The following is a 20,747-nucleotide window of genomic DNA, read 5'->3' on the forward strand; positions in this document are numbered from 1 at the left end:
TCACCCACAATTATATATTTCGTTATCACTTCAATTATTTATCATAAATGAATGATAACACATCAATTATTATAAACACACTCAATAACATGACACGGGAAAAAAATGACATAAATGAATGATAACATATCTTTTTAGATTTTTTCTATTTTTGGAAAATAATTTTGACTATTTTTCCATTCATATGCTCATTTGATGATTTCTCAACTATTTTTTTCTTCTTAGTATTTTTTTAAAAACAATTAAAATTTAAAAAGGGTATTTACAATGAGACTAGCTTATTTAAAAAAACAACCACACTTATAAATTTGCTCACGCGTTTGATCTTTTTAATGTTTTTTTCCTTTGCAAAAAGAGCAAATAATATTATTTACTCTTTTTTTTTTAATGTAGATGATATATCATCTACTTGCCTAGTTTCAATCATATAAGGATGGTTGAGAAATCAAGTTGATTTTTTTAAATTTAAAATTATTTTTCAACTTACTTTCATCTAAAGACACCTAATAAACTCTATTTTTAAACTTACTTTCATCTAAAAACACCTAATAAACATTCTTATAATGTCTATAAATCAATCTCTTAACTCAAAACATTATTAAATTGGTTTAAAAATACAATCAAATCAGAAAAAAAAAATATCAACCTTGATTTACCTTTTTCATACAACATGAAGCATAAAAATCACCTCAATGAAATTTCTCTTATTTTATAAAATCTTTTGGCATTAAGAACAATTTCTTTTCTTGCTAAAATATGATTAATCAAATGGAGAAACTAAAAAATAAATCAAATGAATTTTTAGGATAAAATTTAAAATTTCTCAAACTACATGGACATTAAAAGGAAGAAAAAAGAAATAGGTTATAATAATTCACCAAATCTTTTAGTATAGTTTTTAATGTACGTAATAATATAATTTGAGAAAAAGAGAGAGAGAGGAGAGGAGAAGTTATCATAATTCATGATACATCCATGAAATAGATTTCAAAGCTATCAGCCAATGTGGAAACTTTAAAGCAGCTAGCTGTTGTGCTAGATGGTTTGAACTCCAACTTTAAATCCTTACCAAACATACATAAATTAGCCATGCATGACAAGCTAGATTAAGCCTCAAACAGCCAAGCTTCATTACACAAGCAGTCACTTTAGTTTGGCTTTGGTTCTCATTCAAAGCCACAAGGATAAGTTTTAGCATATGCAGGAACGTACGTAGCTTCTGCCAGAAAACATGATGATAAGAAACTAACCTGGACACAACAATAAGAAATGATATTCGAAAACATTCAGCATTGCCTTTGTCTTAGTTATAAGATATAAATTGAATGCAGCAACATTATAGTGATGAGATATAGAATTGACAAGCCAAATAAATTGAAACTGCCGAAGCTTTGTTAACAACTCATGCAAAAGAAGAAAATGAAGGAAGGAGAGGGAGGCAGAGAGAGACTTCACTAAGATCCAATATAACTGATCAATTAATTAGCCCATAATGGTAACAACTACAAGATTAATTCGAAAGAAAAACTACATCCCATGGTCATAAAAATCCTAAACAAGAAGAAGAGGAAGAAACTAAAAAAGGAAAGCTTAAACTAAAGAAGGAGAGGGAGGGAGGAAGGGAGGGAGGGAGAACATAGAAAATCCTTATGCCTGGTCTCGTCCTGCATGCCACAAGGATAATTGTCATTGCAAGCTTAAACTCTCTCCATGCCCTGTATCGTTCTGCAATTGTTCAATTTATAGAACTTGAGCTTAATTGTTCTATGACACTATGACATGATGTTTCATATCTAGGGCTGACCTCATATAGTACAAAAAAAAGAGTACTGACCAAACCACAACCCTTTTTAGTGACTGGAATATAAACCAAACGACCATGTACTATATAATTAACTGTGTCTTTTTCATGTTAGGAGATCCAAACATTCAAACACACACAAATTTACGTGGTTCGGCAACTTGCCTACTCCACGGAGCTACTGGTTTGTATTAATCAAGCTCAAAAGCAATACAAACAACAAAACAAGGAGGAGGAGAAAACTTCTCAACTCAACTCAACTCTCACTCTTAGCTCTCTCTCTGTGTTTCTCTCTATCTCGTAGTCTATCTCAGCTATCAATACATCTTCTATTTATAGCTGAGGAGGGAGATGATTGTTCAACAATGGTGGGCAAGTTAGGCACCTACCATTTGACTATAGTTTCAACCATGGCTGCCACCAACCATGGCTGCCACCAAACATGGCTGCCACCTACCATGGCTGCCACCGTCCATTTGTGTCCACACACATAACAATCTCCCACTTGGACACAAATGGTGTTAGGTCTGTCTTTTAATCTTCAAGACCCACTGAAGCTTTACACAGCTTCAATTTATCGAGAGTAACTCCTTTGGTTAACATGCCGGCTGGATTCTTGCTTCCACAGATTTTTTCAAGTAACAGTTGTTCATCGTCGAGCAATTGCCTGATGAAGTGATATTTGATCTGTATGTGCTTTGTTCTGGAGTGAAATGCTGGATTCTTGGCAAGGAAGATTGCACTCTGACTGTCACTATACAAAGTACCTTTTCCATGCATCTTGCCCATTTCTTGCAGGAAACTCTGTAGCCATACTATCTCTTTTGTAGATTCTGAAACTGCGACATATTCAGCTTCTGTCGTTGAAAGAGCAACTATCTTTTGCAAGGTAGAACTCCAAGAAACAGCAGTGCCTCCTAGAGTGTATATATAACCTGTAGTACTCTTTCTGCTATCAACATCTCCTGCTAGATCAGCATCTACAAAGCCTTCAAGTTTCAAACCGCCAGCTGTGAAAATAAGACATGTCTCCGATGAGCCTTTTAAGTACCTCATGATCCATTTCACTGCCTCCCAATGCTGCTTTCCAGGATTGCTCATATATCGGCTTACAACTCCCACTGCATGGGCAATATCTGGTCTAGTACAGACCATGGCATACATCAAGGAGCCAATAGCTGAGGCCTATGGGATCTGGTCCATGTATCCACGTTCTAGCTCAGTTTTTGGTAACTGGTCTTTACTGAGCTTGAAATGATTCCCCAGAGGTGTACATACTGGCTTAGCATTATCCATACTAAACCTGCTGAGAACCTTCTTGACATACTCTGCCTGTGAAAGTTTTAGTATGCCTTTGTCTTTGTCTCTGATGATTCTCATGCCAAGTATTTGTTTAGCAGCTCCCAGATCCTTCATTTCAAACTGTTTTGACAACTGTTGCTTTAGCTTGTCAATCTCTTCCATGCTGGAACCTGCAATTAACATATCATCCACATATAGCAGTAGAATGATATAGGAGTTGTCAAAATGTTTGACATAGCAACAATGATCAGCCTGACATTTTGTGTATCCCGTACTACTCATGAAGTTATCAAACTTCTTGTACCACTGTCTTGGAGCTTGCTTCAAACCATATAGACTCTTTTTTAGTTTGCAAACTTGACTCTCCTTTCCTGGTATTGCAAACCCCTCTGGTTGTTGCATGTAAATGTCTTCCTCCAATTCTCCATGAAGAAATGTTGTTTTTACATCTAATTGTTCAAGATGTAAATTTTCTGCAGCTACTATCCCCAGAACAACTCTGATTGTTGTAAGCTTCACAACTGGAGAAAATATCTCAGAATAGTCGATCCCCTTCTTTTGCTGAAACCCTTTTACAACAAGTCTTGCTTTGAACCGTTTGCTTCCGTCATGCTCGGTCTTTACTCTGTAAACCCACTTGTTTTGCAGGGCCTTCTTTCCTTCAGGCAGTTTGGTTAACTCCCAAGTCTTGTTCTTCAGCAATGACTCCATCTCATCCTTCATGGCTAACTCCCACTTGCTCGAGTTTCCATCTTGTAAGGATTCTTCATAATTTAATGGTTCACCACCATCGGTCAGCAAGATATAATTCAATAGAAGTGTGAACCGTTGTGGAGGCTTTATAGTCCTTGAAGACCTGCGAACAGCTGGTTCACTTGGCTCTGCACTATCTTGTGTAGAAGTGGTGGGTACTGAAGTGCTTGAACTATCTTGTGTGGACTCTTGAGTGGTAACATCAGGAAGCCCTTCTAATTGTATGAATTCAGATTTCTGTGAACTCGTATCTGAATCAGTTATCTCTAGTTCTGTACTTGATTTGTCTTTGTACAAAACTTTCTCGTTGAAGATCACGTTCCTGCTTCTGATAATCTTCCTGTTCTGATCATCCCAGAACCGAAATCCAAATTCTTCATCTCCATAGCCAATGAAGAAACATTTCTTTGATTTGGCATCCAGCTTGTTGCGAGCATCAGAGTCTACATGTACATAGGAAACACACCCAAAGACTTTTAGGTGAGCAAGCTGTACTTCTTTTCCTCTCCAGACTTCCTCGGGCAGTCTGAACTCCAAAGGTACTGATGGTCCACGGTTGATCAAGTAAACTGCAGTATGAACTGCATCAGCCCAGAATGTTTGAGGTAGCCCAGAATGCAACCTCATGCTTCTAGCTCGTTCATTGATGGTCCGGTTCATCCGTTCAGCAATACCATTCTGTTGTGGTGTGCCTGGAACTGTCTTTTCCATTCTGATACCGTTGACAGCACAATACTCCTTGAAACCTCCATCAATGTATTCTCCTCCATTATCAGATCGTAAGCATTTCAGCTTCAAACCTGATTCAGTCTCAACCATAGCCTTCCATTTCTTGAATGTGTCAAACACATCAGATTTATTTTTCAGAAAGTAAACCCATACCTTTCTGCTAAAGTCATCAATAAAAGTGACATAGTACCGAGAACCGCCAAGAGATGCTACTGGAGCTGGTCCCCATAAATCTGTGTGCACCAGTTCTAGTTTTCTTGGTCTTAAGGTCCTTCCAACCTTTAAGAAACTGAGCTTCTTCTGTTTTCCGAGAACACAGCTTTCACAAATGTCTAGATCAACATTTTTTAACTCTCGCAGCTTTTCCTTTGACTGAAGTATCTTCATCCCCTTTTGACTCATATGGCCGAGTCTACAATGCCATAGCTGCGCCTGATTTTCTGCTTCAGTAGAGGCAATTATATCTGCTGATCTTGTGGTCATATACAGGGTGCCGGTTTTCTTTCCACGAGCCAAAACCATTGCTCCCTTTGATACCTTCCACATTCCTCCAGAGAAAAGGATTGAATGGCCACTATCATCAAGTTGTCCGACCGAGATCAACTTCTTCTTTAGTTCAGGAACATGCCTTACATTTTGCAAGTTCCATGTAGATCCATTCATTGTCTTGATTTGCACATCTCCTATACCCACAATCTCCAATGGTTGTCCATCGGCCAGATAGACTACCCCATAATTTCCAGCAGTGTAATTTTGCATCATTTCATGGTGTGGAGTACAGTGAAATGAAGCTCCAGAATCAAGAACCCAATCATCAATAGGACTATGTACAGCAAGAATCAAAGCATCTTGTACCTCGTCTGTAGTGGCGTTTACAGAATCAGCTTCAGGTTTCTTTGGTTTTGTGCAACTCCTCATAAAATGGCCAGGTTTGCCACAATTCCAACATTCGACCTGTTTCCTAGGTCCAAACTTGCTTTTGCTTCTGTACCTGGATTTTGATCTTCCTCTCGATAAGCCTCTGTCTTGTCTCCTTCCTCGAGTGTTGATGTTGAAAGCTGAACCTGAACTTGAGCTTTCACCCGAGTCTTTTCTTCGTACTTCTTCAGCTAAAATCAGGTCTCGGATATCATCATACTTTAATTTGGATTTTCCAGCTGAGTTGCTTACGGCTGTTCTCATACCTTCCCAACTGCTTGGAAGTGAAGCTAGCAAAATGAGTGCTCGGATCTCATCATCAAACTCAATTTCAACGGATGACAATTGATTTGTGATGGTGTTGAAATTATTAAGATGCTGTGTAACAGAGGTGCTTTCTGTCATCTTCAGGTTGAACAGCTTCTTCATCAAGTGCACTTTGTTATTTGCTGATGGCTTCTCATACATCCCAGACAAGGCTTCCATCAATCTTGCTGTGGATTTCTCTTTTGTAACATTATGAGCAACCCTTCTTGACAATGATAGTCGGATAATGCCCAAGACTTGTCTATCAAGTATTTGCCAATCTTCTTCTGACATGTTTTCTGGCTTGCTCCCTAACAGAGGAAGATGAAGTTTCTTCCCATATAGATAATCTTCAATTTGCATTTTCCAATATCCAAAATCAGTTCCATCAAATTTTTCAATTCCTGCAGCCTTTATTTCATCAGCCATTTTTACTCTTTCTCGGATTTGAATCTCACAAATCTGACCTTACAGATGTTTCCGGAATGACCAAAAATGCTGGAAACGACACTAAGATCACCCAAATCGGACTTCGGATGGCTCCGATTTAAACAATCAAAAATTGGGATAACTGGACGCTGCAGATGAAGCCACGTGGCAGTAGGAATAGTCGCTGCGCCACACCGGATCAAAACCCAGTTATGCTGACGTGGCAGGATGATGTGTCACACACGTAGGCAATGTGGGGCCCACCTAATCTGACGTGGCAGGTCCGCGGAAATTTTCGGCTGACGTGTCGATGACGTGGCAGATTGACCGGTCAGACTGCTGACGTGGCAGGGGCGCGCGACTGCTGACTGTGCTGGACGGATGACGTGGCTGCTGACGTGTCAGTGTCGATTTGCAGGAATTGGCGAGGAAGACGCGTGACGCGCGTACGGCGCGTCTGTGCGCGTGGGCAGTCCTGGTGGTGGCGCGTGTAGGCGCGTGCGGGCATGCAGGACGTCGGATGTTCGCCGGGTTTTCACCAGTGGATTCCTCTTGTCGTCCTCTTCACGGTGGTATGTTTAAAAACACGTTTTGAGAACTTTGATTTTTGAGTTTGGATCAAACACCCTCTTTTTCAAGAACTTTCAAGAACAGGCTCTGATACCAGTTGTTAGGAGATCCAAACATTCAAACACACACAACTTTACGTGGTTCGGCAACTTGCCTACTCCACGGAGCTACTGGTTTGTATTAATCAAGCTCAAAAGCAATACAAACAACAAAACAAGGAGGAGGAGAAAACTTCTCAACTCAACTCAACTCTCACTCTTAGCTCTCTCTCTGTGTTTCTCTCTATCTCGTAGTCTATCTCAGCTATCAATACATCTTCTATTTATAGCTGAGGAGGGAGATGATTGTTCAACAATGGTGGGCAAGTTAGGCACCTACCATTTGACTATAGTTTCAACCATGGCTGCCACCAACCATGGCTGCCACCAAACATGGCTGCCACCTACCATGGCTGCCACCGTCCATTTGTGTCCACACACATAACATTTCATTGTACTGATAAGTTTTTTGGAGTTTTTTTTTTAAATTAGCATTTGAAAAAAAGATAAAATAATATATATTCAAAACAAATAGATGAAATAGCATAATTTATATATATAACACAAGATTTAAAGTTGTAGCTACTGGAAATGCAAAATCTCAATTAAAAAAAATCAAATGAACCGACAAAAATTACAATGTAAAGAAAGGAAAGAAAAAAAAAAGAGACTCTAAGTGTAATTAAAACTCCATTTACAATATCATTATAGAAACCTCAATAAAATAAATTTAACAATATTAAAAAAATTTTACTAATAACAACTGTCACAAACAAGTAATTATAACAAGTAAAGATGAGACAAAAAAATAAAGAAAAAATCTTAAAGACATTGAAATTTAAATTTCAATACTATCAATATTATAAAAAGAATATTGATAAATCAAATCCAACAACACTAAAAAATATTATCAAAGTTAACTGGAGTGGACTATATTTACAGTCAAAAACAAGTGAACACCAACCATCTTTGGACGATAAGTATAACCCATATTGTTCATCATTAATATATTTTTTTTAATATTAAATTCGTTTTATCGAGATCTTTTTAATAATATTGGTGTAATAATCACAACTTTAATGTGATTTTAAAGTCTTTTTATTTCTTTAGTTTTTTTTCTTTCCTTTTTTTATCATAATTTTTCATAATATCTTTAAAATGCAATGTTTTTAAAACTGTAATTTAATTTTTTTTTAACATTTATAGAAGTTCCATCTCACACAGTCACAACTACAAAACTACAGTGATTTTTTAACATTTATATTAAGAGACTATTAAAACTTTTTGCATAATTAGAGGTAAAATGTAATTATATTTCAAATCTTGATTTTATAAAAAATAAAATGTGAATGTACTACTTTCATGTGAGAGGCAATAAAGGCATACAAATGACAGTGCACCTAAACATTAAGCAATTCCAACATAGACTCTGTCTGTTTTACTGTCTAACCGGAAATAATTGATGATTACTCGGAAAACAACAGCAAGTGCTGAGATAATATTTAATATTGTAATATTAATGTTGTTTTTTAAAGTATATTTTTTTAAAAAATATATATTAAAAAAATAAAATTTATTTTAAATATTAATATTTCAAAATGATCTAAATATAAAAATATAATTTTAAATAAAAAATTCAAGTTTTTATTGAATAGTATTTAGATAGCGTTCCTAACAGATGATGTGGTTTATGTTCAGTTTGCTGTTGCTGTTGCTCTTCTTCTTTGGTCTCTTGGGGACCCTCCTCCGCCACCGGAGCTGCCACCTGAATACCTGCGTGTCGGATCAGAGGCGGGGCCACATGGCCATCGGGACAAGAGGAGCTCTTTTCTTTCTACCCAACCCTCAAAATCATATTACCCATGACCCAAGATCTGACGACCTGAACAGAGGCTGCTGCTATGACTCCCAATATTGTGATCACTGCAAGAACTTTCAAATTTGAAAATTAGTAATGGTCAGAGGCTATTAAATGAAGAACAGAACAGTCACAGGCTATTAGTTATGCTCACCTCAATTTCAGTGCCAACAGATCATATGGGGTACTAGTACTACATAAGAGGACAGGGCTGTAAGGCATCCATGTGAGGGTCTGGTCAAGAGAGCACTAAAATTGGAGAAATTTTGAATTCAGGATTGGAGTTTGTGGAGGACGTTTGTGGATTTTTCTTTCATGACTTGGGTTAAATTTTGGAAATCGAAACGCTGTAGTTGTGACAAATTCACTTTAAGGAATTAAATCAAATGAAATTATATTAAATATTTGATTTTTTTTCTTTCTAACATTTTTTTAAAGACTCATAATTCTTTTATTATACTAAAAACCTTATTGCAATTATATATATATATATATATATATATATATATATATATATACACATTACAATTATATATATATATATATATAAACTCATCTGGAACCTCAAAGCAACGAACTTTACTATTTTTTCTCCAAAATTGGTTCGTAGTAAAGGCTAGGCTTGAAAGGGTGAAAAAACGATCTGGAGACCATGTAATTATGCAAACTCACCAACACCTACCTATAGAGTCAAAAAAGTACCCGTGTTGATACAGAGACTGATCTTAAAGCAGCTTGTCTTTTATACAAAGGTCTCCAACTGGATTTCTCCCTGCAAAGCCTGTCTCTGTATGGCAAAAACTTCATGGCCTGCTGTGCCTGTTTTACGTTTCATGAGCAGGTATTGCCCTTTTTGTGGTTTTTCCTTGTTCTAGTGGTTATTTGACAGTGTAGTTTGTTGGGTTATAGAAATGAATTTGTGCATTACAAGTTTGAATCTTTGGTCAGTTTCTTAAGTACCCATATGGTGATTTCATATGGGGCTTTGTTGATGACAGACTCTGTAAGAAATGGATTTTGAGTAAATCAAATCACCTGCTCCATGAACTTCCTTGTGTTCAATTACCGGCTTATTTGAACGATATTGATGATTACAGGAATGGTATTTTTTACAATTCAATCCGTCAATGTGCAAATTTCCCTTGTTTTCTGTGAATGGACACTGCGCTCTTGAAATGAGATCTAGATCTGGGTTTGCCTAATAATACGGAGAAGAAATTGACAAAAACAAACCTAAAGGAGAAGGTATTGTGGCTGTAAGAACAAATCAATATTCATTTGTATAATGGTCAAAAACCCTTTCAACTAGGTAAGGTACTGGGTGTAAGGTGTTTTTTTTTATCATGATATAATATTTTTTATATAAATTAAATAGGGTTAGATTAGTTATTTTTATTTTTTTATATGGAAAAATTATTAATTTAATTCTAGAATAAAAAAATTATGGTGTTTTTTTACTCATGAGTTTTTTGGTCTTTTCAATTTTTTAAAAATAATATAAATACATTATTTTCATTTAAGAGAACATCAAATATACTCTATGAAAAAAGTTTTTTGGTTTTTTCCCTATAGTTTTTCTTCATAGCATTATCATTTTAATTTAGAGGCATTGATTTTTTTTATCTTTATTTTTTATCTTTATTTTTTTGTTTTTACAAGTTTTTAAAATTAGTTCATAATAAAATTCTTAATTAAACCTAAATATATTGTTACTTAAAAATTTGATCAAATTCAAAATGTTTATCAGGATGTGCTTAGTTTTTTTTCTAAGCTATTTTTTTTCTTGTTTCATCCTTCAATCTTTATTTAATTAGAAAATAAGTTTTATTTTTTTAACTCATTTTTTATGACTCAATTATCTCAAGTCTTTTTATTTATTGTTCTTTGTTGGGTTTTTTGGCTAATTATTTAAATTGATTTTTTTCTAATTTTTTCATTCAATATTTGAAATGATTTTTTAAAAAAATTTATAAGAATTGAATTTTATTTTTGTTATTTTAATTTTAGTTCATATTTTTATAATTGTTATTTATTTTATTTAAAATAATTATTTTTTAATTTGTTTTCTCTATGATTTTTCATTGATTTTAAAAATGACCTGATTTTCTCGAGTCTTTTTATTTGTTCTTCTAGGGATTCCTTGGTCGGATCTATGCCCGAGCCATATTTTTAAAACATGCTTGCATTATAAAATTACAAATCTTATTCAGTTCACCCCTTTTCATTTTTATGTTTCAATTTATTTTTTTTTTGAGATCATTGTTTAGAATCTCATCTTTAATGAGTTTTTTTCTATCAAATTTAATTCTTATTTTTTTTTTACTAACATCTTTTTTTCTTTGAAAAGTTTTTAAAATTGATATTTTTTCATTATTTTATCATTCAGAATTAAATTAATTTGGAATTAAGCATTTTGATTCAACCCGAGTCTAAGATTTCACATGTTGCAAGTTTTAGATATTAAACCAAGTTTAAGAATTTATTCGGGTTTGCTTATTTTTTATTTTTTTTAAATTGATTCTTTTTACTGATTTTTTCTACAATTTTGCATTGTTATATTTTACAGTTTGCCTTCTATGGGGTTACTTTTGAACTTATGAACAGAGTCACTAGTTTCAGGTTAATGAGGATTAACTTTTTTAAACTGATTTATTTCAATTTTATCATTCAATATTTGATATATTGAAAATCAGTCTTCATGTTTTTTCTCTTCTTTTTTTTCCTATTGTGTTATCTCAATCTTGTGCTTATAATTGTTAAGATAACATGTTAACTTAAGTTGATTCAAATTTTTTTATAGATTTTTTATTTTTATTTTTATCTTTCAACATTAAGTTGCTAGATGGTTGAAATTCATGATTTTAATTAGTTTGTTTTCAAACATGATTATCCTGATATCACGACTAGGTTTAAGAGGTTACATATTGACCCATGTTGTCTTTTATTATATTCTTCTTTAATTATATTTTTTTTCTTATTTTTTTTCAACATTTTATTTGCTACAAATTGAGTTTCAACTTTTTTTTCTTTTCATGTTGTCTTTTATAAAGTTGTTATGTTATCATTTGATTTATTAGGAATTGTTTTTCAATTTTTTTTTATTTTGCTTTCTATAAGATTATCTCAAATTTATGTCCATGATCATGGAGTTTGCGAATTAAACCAGCTTAAGTAGGGATTTTTTGTTGCTTTTTTTTAAGTATTTTTTCAATTTCACCGTTTAAAATTAGATGGTTTAGTAATCCATATAGGATAAGCTCGAGTTGGTTTCTTTTTAGCTTCTTTTGTTGATATTTTTTTATAATTTTATATATTTTCATTGTATTTTTTTATTTAAATTACAAATTGAAACATTGACTTGAGTCTTAGATTTTTTTTCTTAGTTTTCTTACATCAACATAAAATTTTTATTTAAATTATTTAAGTTACAACGTGAGTCACAAATCTAACTAAGACTAACACTACAAAAAAAAAAAAAAAAGAGCCATCGCATTCTTCATCATTTGTTCCTTTAACTATTTATAATCTATCAAGGTCCTTGAATCTTTCTTCTATTTGGTAATTGAACCTTTTTTTTGTAGTTTCATCCTTAAAAGTTATATTGACATTATTATATATATTATAATTTGTTTTGCTTTGCATGCTCTCATGTATATAAAGTGTTCGGGAATATACCAATATTAAACTAAAGATCAAAATTATGAAATATAATTCTAGATTATAATTAAAAAAAATTAATTGAGCAAGGATCAAAATTAAAATGAAAAGGACCCTTTTCGTTTCAATTGTTAATAAAGGCATGAAAAACTTTAATTTGATCTTTCAAGTTTCAATTTATTCATTATTTGATTCTCACTGTTTAATATATATATATATATATATATATCCTAAACTTTATTTTATCATGTTTCAGGAAAATGTTGAGGGAGTAGAAAAAAGACCTTGAAAAATAGAGGAGGTGAGAGAAAGGATTAATTGGTCACATTCTGATTATAAAAAAAGTTAATCACTATGTCAATGAATTCATCTTCTTAGAAAGATAAGTTAATAAAGATGGTTTACAATTTCAACATAATAGAAAATGTATATTAGGCTCCTAAAGTTTTTTATTCTTTTTGGTTTTTACATTGATTAGAGATTGTTTTGGTATTAAAAATGTATTTATTTGGATTTCTAAGATATTTTTAAGTGTTTTTGAAGAAAATAAATTGAAATTTTAGTTCTTGAAAGCCTAAAACTTAGACCATAATTTTTCATTAACTAGAAATGATTGGAAAATTTACTCGTGAATATGTTGTCTACTCCAACAAGCGACTTGTCATTCAATTTGTTAAAAACAAATCTTGAATGCTAAAAAATATTTTTTTAATTTATTTTTTTATTAATAATCTCTTTTATTTTTTAAATTGTTTGGTTAACATTTTTCATAAAAAATAATTAATATTTTTTATTGTTTCTATAATTTCATAATAGCTCAAAGTAATTATTATATTTTTTTTTTAGATTGCTCAGTTATATTTACATGATGCATTCATAACATTAATCATTTATGTATTTAGTAATTAGATTGAACCACTAGGAAAATAAAAAAAAAAAAGTTTATCTTTTATTTCTTATGAGAAATATAATTTTAATCTTTATTTTCTAATTAGCATTAACAATTTTTTTTTATAACTTATCTATTCGTTTTTAAGAAGGCCTGAAGAGGAAGAGGTGATGACTGCTCAGAAGAAACCTCTGAAACGGAGTACAGCATTTAGATAATGTTCTTGCTGGTTCCAAGAGTAGCTCTTGACCATTTATCTTGATAGGGGTTTGTGTTCGGGCTCGTTTGCATTTTCTGTATTTTTTTTCCTTTGCAAATTACTGAAAACAAAACAAGTGAGCCACGGAAAACAAAACAAAACAAGTGACCATTTTTTCCTTTAATTTCTGTATATCAAAACAATCTAAAACATCAAAAAAAAAATTAAAGCAAAAAAAAAAAAACATTTATGCAAAATCGTTTTTCAACTGCAAAAATAATCATGGCCCAAGTACTTCAATTTTTAACATTCAAATATCTAATGTCTTACCTGATCAAGTCAAGGAGGTTCACCATTTTGAGAAGGCCAGGGATTAACGCCACAGCAACTTCTGCATAAAAGACAATTAAAGGCTACTGGAGGATAAAAAGATTTAATCCTTGAATTGTGAAAAGAACTTTATTTACGCATGACAAAAGAAGAGATCTGAATCCAGAAAATGGTATGATACTAATCCCAAGCACTAGCCACGGATGGATTGTACCCCCCACCAAAACCAGCAGGAACCCCATATCCACCGTTACTGTTCCCTCCATAATATTCTGTACCCTTGTTAATAGAACCCTCTCTTCTGAAATCACGACCACCAAATCGGGCTCCTCCAGAGCGCCGATTCTTGCCACCACTATGCAAAACCCGTGAAGCATAACGAGTGAGCCACGCAGGTACTACTTGATTTGCTTCTTGCATTAGATCAGCTAAAGGTCTTGCTAATGACATATTATTTTCGTTAAAGAAAGCAGTAGCAAGCCCTGTTTTTCCAGCTCGTCCTGTTCGTCCTATCCTGTGAACATAATCATCAATGTCATTTGGAAGATCAAAATTCACCACATGAGCCACATGGGGTATATCAAGACCCCGTGCTGCCACATCTGTCGCTACTAGAATTGGCGTCTTCCCACTCTTGAATGATCTAAGTGCCATTTCTCTTTCCTGTATACCAACATAAAGTCAGTCATATTGAAGACATAACTGGTAATAGCATAGTGCAAGCAAACAACCAAAAAAGAAAAGACAATTAAACACTTTGGAGCAAGTCTCTACTACCTTCAGAATTTTTGTTTTCTGTCTGGAATGAAGAAAGCCATCTGATCTTTATCCTAGACTGTAATATCACTTTCTCACATTTTACCAAAGAAAGGAATCTAAACTAACTACCGTATGCCATCGAATCATCGTTATAAAAAAAAAAACCAGTATTAAGCTCATCAATGCTGTACGATATTTGCATAAATAGCAATCCCATAGAAACAAAGTAAAGAATACATGCCCAAATCTGACAACTTACCTGTTGTGTTCTATCACCATGAATTGATGTAGCATGAAATCCATTGACATGTAACAAATGTTCCAGTGAGTCAGCTCCCTTCTTTGTCTCCACAAAAACTAATGTCAGAGAATGCTGTGAATTTAACAAAAATCTGATGTCATTGTAGTGCAAGTATTAACGTACACTTTAGAAAAGGTTTTTCTTTTGGTGGCTGCCAATCATTCCTCTCTTCTCTCTCATTCACATATTTTCCCTCTCCTGATAAGACCTGTCTCCCCTTTTCCTCAATTTACTCCTTTTAAAAAGTTTTAATCTTTTTTTATCCTTCACTTCCTCGCCTCTCTCCTAACACACTCGTTTCCTCTTCTGGTAAGGCAGGTCGTCATACTTTTTCCTCAATTTTATCCTTTTAGAATATGAATTGTTACACTTTACCCTTCTTGTCATTGGATAAATCAAATAGGCTAAGTTTTTAATGAGGTTGGAAGGGACAAAATCATTTCCCTTAATCAATGTGAATAAATCAAATCACCAGTAATTTTGCTAGAGAACAGATTAGGTCATATAAAATTGCAAGTCGGTAAGTTGTTCATTGTACCTTGCTATTAACTTCAGTTTCTCTTTGAGCATGAAGAAGGTCCATGAGATGACTTCTCTTGTCAATCTCTTGAACATATTCAACTCTTTGAACAATTAAATCAGTGCTTGATCCGACCCTTCCAACAGCCAAAAATATGTAATTTGAAAGAAAATCAGATGCAAGTCTCTGCATGTCAACCAAATTGCAAATATCAGTCGGATGCAATTGAAATGGCAGTTTTCAATGGAAATCAACAAGCAACCATCACCACGTGAATGGTCATCACCCAAAAAGACTGCAATAACTACGAGATAGCAAATAGTGTTTGCCTATCTGAGTAGGCAATTATCCAGACAGAACCAAAGGTCCATCAAGGAACAGAACAATAAACTTCAGCGGTCAAGATACTTTATACCATAATTTAGCAACAAAATAAATAAATACATATGCACACTCACAGAAAAAAATTACTTCTAACACTATGATAACCAACATAGACTATCCAGACATATTAGCATATCAATCACTGAGCTTCACAAGGATAAGAGAGGAAACTAACACGAACACCAAAAGCAACTGAAGCAAACCTGTATTTCTTTAGGAAAAGTGGCACTAAACAGCATTGTCTGCCTCATGCCACATGGGGGCATGTCCATTTGTTCCACTATCTTTCTAATCTGAGGCTCAAACCCCATATCCAGCATCCTGTCTGCCTCATCAAGAGCCAAATATCTAATCATCTGCAATGATACCCTGGCCCTCTCAAGCAAATCCACTAACCGTCCAGGAGTGGCCACAAGAATATCAACCCCTCTCTCAAGTTCTCGGAGCTGACCAAGCAAAACAGAGCTAGTGAACAATTAAACTAGAAGACAAGTACTCCTTTGACACACTACGAAGGTAAGATAATGCTAAAGGGTGATCACAGAAGGCAAAAATAAAATGAAGAAAATCATACATCCTGTATTCTAAGCAATCTATAACCATTTCCCTTGCAATTCCCCGAATGGAGTAAGCAGCTTCATGGTGAAATTTTATGAAAGTTTTATGATGGTGCCTTAAATATTGCCCTACCTACCTACCAGCTCCCTTGTACCATAATGTTCATGCTAAGGTTGAATTTGGTATGGAGATAAAATGTTACAAGAATAAATGTTAAGGGTATTTGGCTGTGTTATTGGCAAGATAGAGGTACGATGGTATTGCTGGTGGTGCTATAGCAGTTGAGGTGGTCATAGTGTGGGGTGGTAGTAGGTGCAGCAGCATGATTATAGCAGTTTGAATCACCTTTAACCTTGATCTCTTTATTGCGGCCATATCATCTATTTTAACAACCTCCAGAAATCACTACAACTGAGGCACTTGCAAATCATAGTTTCCCCACAAGGATAAAAATGATCCAAAAGTCGAATGAGCATATTGGGACCCCTATGACACTAACTTCCTCACATCAACCAATTACAAAGAGACATCTAATTCTAGGAAAAGTATACATCAATAAATGAATGAATGAATATCTACAATGCAACAGCAAAATGGAGCATGCAGGATACTAAAAAAAATGATAGGCATGAAGAGAGTATCACCAAAACAAGTGAGATAATAGTCAAACTATTTCAATGAGAAGCACCCCCAGTAAGCTAGCATGTACAGTAACAACGCTGTAAGCATGCTTGGAAATATGATGCAAACAAAGCCATAAGGACTAATGTTTCAATTGTATGAGACATTTATTATCACCCATAAAATTTGTGACAAAAAAAATGAAGCACATAATGACAGACCTATATGAAGATTCCAAAAATTAGTGCAAGCCTGCATGCATGTTCACATTTTTGAAATAAATCATTTAATGAAATTGTCAAATCAATGCAAGTCATGTGGGAATCATTAGAAGAATGAGCAATTTATCCTGGTCATTTTGAGCATGGTTTAGACCAGAAATTTGGGAAATGTGTCAGTTCTAGTGCATCTAGAAATGAATCCAAGTTACTGGTCAGAAAAAACAACTGTGCTGCTAAGGAGAATGTTTCTTCATTTTTCAAATATTAGCGCCACAGCATGTTCCCAAATTTATTAGTAATCCAAACAATTTCCAGTAAAGGAGATATCATTCAAAATGATAACGCACAAACAAGCCATAGCTATCCTCAAAGTGAGGGAAACCCATCCAAGCGTTTCCTTATTATGCCCCATGTTGCCACATAGGAGGGACAAGTGGCACAAGTGGACTCTGGTCACATCTGTCTCCCTCTATCATAGAATAGATGCAGGAGATAAAAGAAAAGCATCGATGATAGAATAGTTTTAAATGAACAAAAATATTTTAAAGATAATGGATGCAAGAAGAAGAAAACCATATAAAAGATATTCTGTAGTGATAGAAAAAATGAATTCCTCATGATTTAAACCTGTTGGTTGATTGGTGCGCCTCCATAAACAACCACCACCTTGACACCAGTTTGATAGGAAAACTTTTTGGCTTCATCATGTATCTACAGTCAGATTGCAAGTAAAAGGATAATAAGACAAACAAGTCATATAAAAACATTGCATGTTCCAGAATGCACATAACTAGCCTGAAACAGAATAACACCTGACTCGAAAGCTCCCTAGTAGGAGAAAGAATAAGAGCCAGAGGGTACATTGTCCTCCCTTCATACGGTCTCTGTACATACTGCTCCCGCATAATTCCAGCAATAATTGGAAAGCAAAAGGCAGCTGTCTTCCCTGAACCCGTCTGAGCACAAGCCATCAAGTCCCTCCCAGCAAGCAAAATTGGGATAGCATTACGCTGAACTGGAGTCGGCTTCACATACTTACACCTCCGAATATTCTGATTCACTGCCTCACCCAAGTCTATATCCGCAAATGTATTCACAGGCGGTGGCACATTGTGCCCACTCGTCTCCACCGGAATATCCTCATACGCGTCAAAGTTAATTCCCGTATTCTCTTGTTCACCAAAAGCCGGCTCTACATCACCATCATCACCAAACGGATTCACCTCACGCTCCCTCCCGCGGTCCCACCCACCACTTCTATTATTCCAACCACCAACTCCTCTACCACCTCCTCTACCACCAGAACCATAACCGGAACGCCCATGATCCGGTCTCAAACCACCATCACCACCACCCCATCGAGAACCACCCACAGGCCCACTATAACCTACACGATCATTTCCTAGTGAGGGAGCAGCAGGTGGTTGAGCTAGAGAATCAGAAGATGGCGGCTGGTTACGAAGGTGTGGAGGAATGTAAGTAGCACGGGTAGGACGCGGACCAGACGAACCAGAAGCTGCTGCATTCTCGGATGCAGAGTTGGCCACAGAATCTGACCATGAAGTTCTCATAATTGCTTGCAAGTCACAAAGAAATTACAGCTGAAAAAAATATCCAATTCCAAATTCCCTAAAATGAACATCAGAAACTTGATCAATCCCATTTGCAACAGAAATTAAACCTCAAATAAATAAAAAAACATAGATGATAAAAATTAGAGTACCGAAGGTGGAAAAGAAAACTAAATGGAAGGCAAGAGAGAGATACCTGAAGAGGTGTCGTGTTAATTGAGTTTAAAATTCAAATTAAGAAACCCTAGTTTGCTCTTCATTTTACTTTATTTTAATTTTTTTCCAATTAGTATTATTATTATCAAGTATCGGACACGGAGCTAAAATATCGCTCGGGTGTTTTCCTCTCTAGTTGATTCTAGATTGAAGGCTGCGCTACGCTGCGTTTTGGATGATTTTTTTTTTTCAGTGTAAAAAATAAGTTCAAGTGTAATTATTGGATTTAACAAAAAAATTCATGATTTGTACATTGAAAAAGATAAAAAAAATATATATAGTTATTAATCTTCTAAAATAAAAAAATTCAATTAAAAAATAAAATACTAACAAAATTAAGTGAGGTTATCAAAACATACAAGCAAAACATCATTATTAATAGGTGGGTTATTATTTTTTTATCACAAAAAATATATCATAATGATATTTTTTTTAAATTCAAGATCATGATCATTTATTGGAGATCCAAAAATATTAAAAAAAAACAATGAAAAAATAGCGAGTTAAACCTAGTGAACTTACTGACCACATGACTCGAGACAAGATGTTTGGATAACTAAATTAAAAAAATAAATAAACATAGAACATTGATTGTAAAAAAAATAAAATTCCTTCAAGTATACTTTAAATTAGATGTTAGAGATGCAATCAATAAATTTAATAAAAAAAAAATCAAAATAGAGCTAACTATATTTTTTTTATCATAGAAAAAATATCAAAATAATACAAACCTTGTAAACCTGAATTAAACTCTCAAACCCACACTTCATTAAATTCTTGACTCGAGCTCAACTCAGTTACTCAACACCTAAAAAATTAAATCTTGGATGATAAAAGCAAGTAATTATATTCAATTCAAAAACAAAATTCCTTTAGAAAATCTAAATTTAACAAAGCTAAAAAAAATTAAAAGCAAGGCAACCTATGTTATTTTAAAATTGACCACAAAAGTCCCATAAAAAGCGACTAAGAAATAACATAATGATAAAGGATGGATGAAAAAGATTTAAAAAAAGCAAAAAAAAACCACATAAACCAACTAAAAAAAGAAAATTAAATTAAATATAGAGAGGGATGAAATTGAAAAAAATAAAATTCTAGAAGCATTAAAATCAAAGCAAATAGAAATAAAAAAAATAAGGACCAAACCCAAAACAAATACAAATGGAAGACATAACTAAATTTTTCAAGGCCTGGCATGAAAACCAAGACTCACGAGAGAGAAATGAAGGGTAGGAGAAAAAATTACATTGCCGCCAAACCGCCACCACCCTTGGAGCACTTGTCACTCCAACAACTGCACAACATCCTTATGTCTTGGATAAGGTGGTGATCAATTCTTTTTGCAATCATACTTGGTCACACACGCCTCCGAAATAGCGTATACAACTCTGATGCACTGATACATGCATCAACATATTTGACCGATTTATTCATATTTTAATAAGCAAATTACAAAAAAAAAAAAAGCACAAGAGCATGTCATAATCACAAAAAAAAAATGGTGCAGAGACTAAAAACCCTCATAAGCTAATCTTTAAATTCAGAAAGTCAAAGGTCAACAATGTAATTTTATTATACAAAAATAATGCAAAGAAAAATAAAATCATCCTGCAAGTCCTTTTTTTTCGAGTACCCAAGGGTATAAACGTTATTTTACTATGCAAATTAAAAGAAAATGACCAAAAAAAAACCCTTAGCAAAAGACCATTTTTTATCAAATTTCAAGGGTAAGAACATTTTCATTATGCATTATAAATTTAAACGACAGCTTTGCCTTTAATCAATTCTCAAATAAAATTTAGATCTCATAAAAA

General features: G+C 34.0%; 1 protein-coding gene across 1 annotated transcript; it reads right to left on the reverse strand.

Annotated features, from left to right (window-relative positions):
* Positions 1-13,733: 13,733 nt before the first annotated feature.
* Positions 13,734-19,014, reverse strand: LOC105136040 (DEAD-box ATP-dependent RNA helicase 37-like). The gene is made up of 7 exons (XM_011041203.1): positions 18,911-19,014; positions 17,956-18,772; positions 17,771-17,854; positions 15,947-16,189; positions 15,378-15,545; positions 14,798-14,911; positions 13,734-14,442 (listed from the first exon to the last, which is right to left on the reverse strand). The coding sequence occupies exons 2-7, from the start codon at positions 18,712-18,714 to the stop codon at positions 13,960-13,962; spliced, it is 1,851 nt and encodes a 616-aa protein (XP_011039505.1). The 5' UTR covers positions 18,715-18,772; positions 18,911-19,014; the 3' UTR covers positions 13,734-13,959.
* Positions 19,015-20,747: the final 1,733 nt, after the last annotated feature.

Source organism: Populus euphratica, unplaced genomic scaffold, assembly GCF_000495115.2.
Source record: "Populus euphratica unplaced genomic scaffold, PopEup_1.0 scaffold156.1, whole genome shotgun sequence".
Taxonomy (NCBI): domain Eukaryota; kingdom Viridiplantae; phylum Streptophyta; class Magnoliopsida; order Malpighiales; family Salicaceae; genus Populus; species Populus euphratica.